Genomic DNA, 7,150 nt, shown 5'->3' with positions numbered 1-7,150 from the left:
AACCACCGAGTTCTGGGAGGCACGCTTCGAAAATTGTTTTTTTTTTTTTTAAATCGACTTTTACCATTTTATAAGTGTGCTGACAATCTTTTCGGAGTCACCACTACTTACGGCTCACCCATTTGCCAACCTTTCCCTACAGTTCATTCCCGTGCTTTTCCAACCCTCCCAGGTTTGGTTCCACTCAAAGGAGAAAAGCGAGAGCAACAGTTTGGTCGCCCATCAGCCCGTCCGTCTCCCGGGCACAAAACGACCCGGGGCTTCGGCTCTCCGTCGGCCCGCAGGGGGACGCGCGTACGAGGGGCCGGCCCGGGACGCCGGTCGCGGCCCGAGGGCCACCGGCCAAGGTTCCCTCGCCTGGCCCGGCCGCGGCGCGTAGCCTCCCCACAGGCCCGGGCGCCCGGCCGGGCGCATGCGCGCGGCGCTCCCGGGCGTGCCGGCCACACTCCCCCCACCCACTCGGAGAGCTTGTCACTTCCTGCCCTCGCCCCATCTCCGTCCGGGGTCAGTCAGTCGCTCCCTGTCGCTGCGGGAGTCTCTGCTTCCCCCTTCCTACCCGCTCCGCGGCGGTAGCTCAGGCTCTTCGGGGAGGGGGAGACGGAGAGAGAGAGAGAGACTGACTTAATAAAGTTTCCTGAAACAACAACTACTACCAAAAAAGGCCCAAGGTGGGGGGGACCCCCATTCTTCCCCGCCCTCTCCAAAAGCCTGAGGGACCGTTGCAGGTGGAGCGGCGCTGGGGGGAGCCGGGCTCCGGCGGCAGCCGTTGCCCCGGCGAGGGGCGCCCAGGTCCTGCCCGCCGTGGTTCCGGCTCCTTCGGTGGCGGCTGCGGCTTCTGCGGGGCGGTTCCTCCTGTCAACTGCCTGCGCCCGCGCGCCACCCGCCCGCCCAGCTCCACAGCGCGGAGGGACGCCGTGAGCCGCCGCCTCCGTCGCCGTCGCCTCGGGCCGCGGAGGGACGTGGTGAGCTGTGGCGCTTCCGCGTCAGCGCCGGCGGGGACTCTTTGGGAGCGCGTCGGGCCCGAACCCCGGTTCCCTTCGCGTGGTCCGCCGAGGCTGCGCCAGGTGGGGCCCGAAGCCGCCTCCCACGCCAGGCTGTCCCCGCGGCTGCCCGGCCTGCCTTCCTTCCTTCCGCCTGCCCGCCGGCCCGCCCTAGGAGTTAAGTAAGTTGGGCGCACTTGGTTATGGGGACGGGGGCTCCGCCGGAGAGACCCCAACGCACGTGCGTGGCGGGAGAGCGCGGCGAGGGCCGGCCTCCGGCGGGAGTCGCACCTCGGCCGCCCCTGTCGCCGCGCCCGCCGCCCCGCGGGCCCCGGCGCCGGCCGTGCCCGCCGCGCTCCGCGCCTCCGTCTCCGCGCGCGCCCGCCCGGGCCGGCGAGGCCGCTGCCGCCCGCGCAGCCGGCCAGGCCCTCGCCTTGCGCTGCGCGCCCCGGGCTGCGTTTCCGGGTAGGGCGGTGAACCTGTGCGGGAGTTTGGGCTGGAGAAGCCTTCGTGCATGTTTCTTTTTCAGCTCTAGAGGAAGGTGCGGGTCCGTGGAGGGAAAACGGAGCGCGCGGGTGGAGGGAACGTATCTGGAAAATAGAACCAGAGCCCCCCCAGGAAGTTCAGGGTGAGTGACGGGTTTGTGCTTCTTTCAACAGCCAAGCCGCAATGAAGAGCTTCTTACAGTGAAAGGAAAGTAGGTCTCGCCCACTGAAAATGCCTTTAAGGGACAAATACTGTCAGACTGACCACCATCATCACGGATGCTGTGAACCAGGTATACTCCTTTCTTCTCCAGTCACTTTGCCCTCCGTCAGGGTCACTTTGCCTTGTGTTTCCTTCCTGCCCGAGAAGTCATTTCTAAGGAAGCAGGCTATAATTTTCCCCAGCATAAAACTAGTTATGAAACCAAAAGCTTGTACAAACAAGAGGTTTCCCCTGCTTGATCCCTTAAAAAAAGTACTGCAAGTGTCACCTTAAATCTTTTCCACAAGATCAATCACTCAGTCCCTTTTCCTGCTTTCAAGGCAGCCTGCAGTTAGTAGTATACCCCCTTGCCCTTTGAATGTTTAAAACTGAAGAGAAAAGAGAAAATAGGTAATAGAATGCTAGCATTTGTCTTCGTGAAAGTGGATTCATTTAAACTTTTGAAAGTTAAAGTTTCTCATGCGTTTTTATCAGGGAATAGCGGTTAGAGCCAAAAAATGAGTTTAGTTTGGGCTAAAAAGTTTGTTAAACTCAACTTGTTGGAAGAATCCGCTCTTTGCTCACTGCAGCCTTTAAAAATTTTTTTGGACAGAACACAGTGTATGGCAGAATTAAAAAAACTGATTTTTTAGGTAGAATACATAAGTGTTTTTACTTAAGGATCCATAAGGATAGTGTACTCAGTGGAACTGTTTTTAGTTGGATTTATGGAATGAAAAAGTTCCTTTTTTGAGTCTCATAAAGAATATTAGAAAACTTTGATAAATGGAGCATATAAACTGTTAAGTTTTTCTAGTTGTTAGAAGTTTGATGTGTTTTGTCACAAACATATAGAGGTACAACTTACAAGGGAATCATTGAATACATATGTGACCAGACCAGACAGAGGCTCTTCTAGTTTAAAGGCAGGTGTTTATCATTATTTTTGACCTAAAAGGTATTAGAACTTTTTACACTTGTGCTTGTTTTTTGTTGGAGTATTTTAACCGCTCTAGTGTACTTGGTCCTATATCACAGTTAGACTTCATTTCAAGTAGTGAACTTTTTTGACTAATGGGAAAAAAATGGTAGTGGTAAAGAGGAAGAACTCCCATTTTCAGAAAACTTTGGTACACATGAGAATAAAATTTGCTGTGACCCATCCCCCCCACTGGCTGGCTGGAAATCAGTAATAACTTACTTCTGCTAATAAAATAGTCCCAGGATGGGACCCAGTTTCTGTTCAACTGTCCCTGACCTATGTAATTTTCGGCACCCCTCCATACTGCATATTTTGTGTGTCATTTATGTTTTACTAAATATTGGAGTTTGCTAGTTTTGAAGTAGAAGGCTGTGAATGCCTTTTATAATTGTGTTCTACTGACCTTTTATTCTAGTTTTGGGGGTTTTTTTGTTTTTGTTTTTTGTGTTTTTTTTTTTTTGAAAACATTTCAAGTCATTTAAGTTGAATTAGTTAATGAAATCATTTTGTTAAAGCTTCTTATTTAGGAAGAAGTTTATGTGTTTATTTTGTTTCTTTATTTCTTTGACAAGTTATTATTGAGCACCTGTTAGGTGCTAGGTACTGTCCAAGGCAATGGGGATGTAAGTGGCGAACAAAACAGATAAGGTCATTCCCTTATAGAACTTTTGAGTGGGAAGAAATGGAGATAAAGTAAATAAGATAATTTGTGGCTGTACCTTATTTAGTGTATTCTGATAATTAAAGTTTCCTAGAGACTTCAGTGTCTTTTTACAGATGTTTTTCACAGTTGAACTTTTTAATATGTATTGGAACGTCTTTGCTTTTTCTCCCTCATTAACAAATCATCTAAGTTGCATTAATTTTAAAAGTTAAACTTTCTTCTGTGAGAAACTTTTTCAGTGACCAGGTCAAAAGTAGTTAGTGTCTCTTTGCTTTCTTAGCTAGAATTAAACACTTTCCAAAGACTACTTTGGTGGAAAGCTAAAAGTTTGTTAACCTATAGAGTAGTTAATTGTCATTATTTCAGAGGAAGTTATGTGCTGAGTGGGAGGATATTTCCAGTACCAAGAGGAATATGTTATGATGTGCTAGTTTTTGAAAGAAGATGCCTTCTGAAGGCACACCAAGATAATATGGTGTTTGAGAAATTCTTCTAATGGCCAATTACCAGAGGTCTGTTCTCTTGAATTATGAATGGGGGGGGTGGGGGAGGGTTCCCGGATGGGAGCACTGTGTTCCTGAGGAGGCCTTGAGAGGATGGTCAATTCGTAGTGAAGGGTGGTGTTATAAGCCTGTCAGTGTGTGTGAAGTACTTTTTTAGTTATGTTTTAAGAATGTTCCTGACAGAAATTTTCAAACATTCAGAAGTAGAGAGAATGGTATAAGGAACCTGATATAACCGACACACAACTCCCATCAGTTATTAACACATGGACAATATCTTTTCGTCCTGTATTCTCCCCTTCTCCGCAGTTCCCTTCTCCACCCTCCAGCTACTTCCCTGTGCTCTATTGTTTGTAAGTAAATGCCAGATGAAAGATCTTTTAAAGCACTCGTTTTAAGCTAGGAGAGACTGTTGCAAAAGTAGGTATTTGATTCTGGGAAATGTGTTCTTGGAAGGATGTAAAGACAGATGTTAACTTCTGAGTGTTTGGGTGTTTTGATTGGAGGGTGATGATGGTTTTTTTCCTAATGGTCATGTAAACTGATCTTGGGAGGGATGATGGGATATATGAAAGGAAACTTCTATAAAGTACTAATATATAAATTTTTTTAGGGTTGAGAGTGTATTTTCAAGTGAAGAAGTTTTTTGTTTGTTTTGTTTTGTTTTTTTTACAATGGGAACTACACAGATCTGTATATTAAGTGGATGTATCTGTGGATAAGTAAGCTAACCCTGGGGTTCTTACACACGTGTTGATGTGTCTCGTGGTAGCAGTGTTCTGAAGGTGATTAGGTAACAAAATTTTGCTCTGGCTTTGAAATCAGATGTTGTCATGTGGAAGTGGAAGATGATGTATTATAGAAAGTTTTCTGGAGCATTTTTAAATGAGGAAAGGGGACTCTCAGGACGAGTTATCATTTCTTCCCCTTATCCCTTCCTTATTCATTACTGTTTTTTTATTGTCCCTTTCCAGATTTCTTGTCACTTATAGAGCCAAGCCTTGATGCTTTTGATTCTTTACAATTATAAAATTTTTACCCTCTTTTTGTAGTTAACTACTGTTTTTTTGTAAACTTTTGTCACATATTATAATGTACCAATAGTGAAAAGAGATTCATCTAATCCCAATAAATGGTATCATCGATTTATTTACAAACTTCTGCTCTTGTGTCTTTAAGGGGTTGAATTCTCCTTCTCTTAGATTTTGGAGACAATTTTTCAGTTTTTTGTGTCAGAAAGCAGTTGATTTGTACATGCTGATGTTGGTCGTGGTGGTGGTGATAGAACATTTATTGAGCACTTACTATAACATAGGCTTTGTTTTAACCAGTTAACTAGTTTACTTGCATTAACTCATTTAATCCTCGTAAAACCCTGTGATTTGGGTACTTTTATTATCCCCATTTTAGAGATGAAAAAGAGATCAGAGAGTTTAATTTGCCTTAGTTGTATCTAATAAATGTCAGAAAATAAAATTCGGTGCAGTAAGTCCAAGTCTAGAGTCTTTATGTTCTTAATCACTGCAGGTAGTACCAATATCAGTGTTCTCAGAGTGAATTGTGGGTGTGTGCATGTTATTCATTTAAAATACTCCTAGAGTATCTCTTAAAATTGGGAAAGTTGTACTTAATAAAATCACTTAGTCCTGAGACATAGTCCCTCCCGTTTGGTGACCACTGAGCACCAGACTTGAAGACTTAAAGAGAATCTAAGGCTGTGTGTATATACAGAGCACAGCAAGCTTTAGCCCCCTTATCAGAAAGCTAAATGCTGTCCAAGACCAGGTCCTGAAGCAGTAGCAGCACACATCATTGTTTTCCCTCTTAATTTTCCCACAGACTGGACGATCCTGGGTTTAAGATGGTAATAGTTGAGTAGAACATTATAACATACTGAAAAAAGAGTTAATTAAAGTGGCTGGTTTTTTGTGCCACAATCATGTCTTTATTTGGTATCTGATGGGAAAACTCAGTTTTCCTTCGCAGTTACTTTTTATCATAATCTAATTTATTACATAATTACACTGTGAGCCTGAGAATTTTGGAAGAGACCTTTGTATATGAAAATGAAAAAATTTATTTTTAAAGTGGAAATATTATTTTTACTCATTATAGAAATGTGTTTTTTCTAGCATGCACTCTTCTAAAAGCCCAGGCAGGCTCTGAAGCACTAGTGAAGTATGAGACAGAAAGTGAAAATCACCCCTGTAAAACCCGCCGACAGAACCCTTGTTTTGTTGGTATCCCACCAGACTTTTTGTGTTTATATTAACGTCTGTACATACACACATGTATGTTAAATTTCTTTCTGTATTTATTGAAATACACATTAATATGAGTGAGATCATATTCCACAACCTGTTTTTGTTGCTTAATCTATTACTGACATTCTTTGTTGTTAGTATATGTAGATCTAGCTCATGCTTTCTAACAGCCATGAAGGATTCCATTGTAGGGATATTTCATAGTTTATTTAGTCTGGTTCCTGTTGAGAGACTTTTAAATTTGAATTTTTTTCTGAATTATTTACAGCGCTACAGAGTGCTGCAGTGAACATTTTTGAACATCTATCATTGTGCACTTCACTAGTTCTTTCCTTAGGCAGTGGTTTTTGAGTTTTGCTCTCATAATTGCCCGTACAGTTGTACTAGATTGTCCAGAGGGTTTTGGAATGGTTTATGAGATGTGGCTAGGCCATGATTGCCCTAGAATTTTGGTTAAATACAGTAGTTCTTCTTCAAGGGGAATAAAAAGGCAGACATGACAAATAGGTACTAAGTAATACCAAAATAGTAAATCTTTGTGTTTGAAGCCTTACATAGCTTTAATTTAGCCTTGAATTGAGGGTAATTTTATTTTTCCCCATTATTTCATTTTGCCTTACAAAGATGCTGGTGAAATATATACGAACAAGTGTGATTATCGTTAACATGATTGTAGCAAATCATTGTTTTACTTTAATAGTAAATGATTTAAATAACCCTTTTTTGTGGGGATTGGGGTGGGTGTTTGTCTTCCATGTAGTTTATATCCTGGAACCTGGAGATGCTCCTTTGTTACAGCAACCACTACAGACATCCAAATCTGGTATTCAGCAAATAATTGAGTGCTTTCGATCAGGTATGAATGTTTTAGGATGTATTTTTCAATCTTCACATAGTAGTTAAAAACTACCTAGAAATCCTGAGAATTAATTTTTTTTAAATATTAAAATGTATACATTGGTTTTATAGAATACTTTTAATTGCCATATTTTAAAAAAGTGGGTGAATATTGACTTGATCTAGATTCTTTTTCAGTACTATGTATTATATATTCATATGGAAATAAGCTT

At 43.0% G+C, this 7,150-nt stretch overlaps 1 protein-coding gene across 3 annotated transcripts in view; it reads left to right on the top strand.

The window, feature by feature from the left end:
• The first annotated feature begins 463 nt into the window (after positions 1-463).
• The window catches only part of ZNF800 (zinc finger protein 800), a 39,973-nt gene continuing 33,286 nt past the window's right edge, over positions 464-7,150 (top strand). For all 3 annotated transcript variants that reach the window (XM_042923695.1, XM_042923691.1, XM_042923683.1), the window contains exons 1-3: positions 464-1,162; positions 1,640-1,758; positions 6,841-6,936. In XM_042923695.1, the coding sequence (XP_042779629.1) occupies positions 1,698-1,758; positions 6,841-6,936 (157 nt within the window). In that variant the 5' untranslated portion in view covers positions 464-1,162; positions 1,640-1,697. The remainder of the gene's footprint in view (positions 1,163-1,639; positions 1,759-6,840; positions 6,937-7,150) is intronic.

Source organism: Panthera leo, chromosome A2, assembly GCF_018350215.1.
Source record: "Panthera leo isolate Ple1 chromosome A2, P.leo_Ple1_pat1.1, whole genome shotgun sequence".
Classification (NCBI taxonomy): Eukaryota; Metazoa; Chordata; class Mammalia; order Carnivora; family Felidae; genus Panthera; species Panthera leo.
This window is presented reverse-complemented; position numbering and strand designations above follow the sequence as displayed.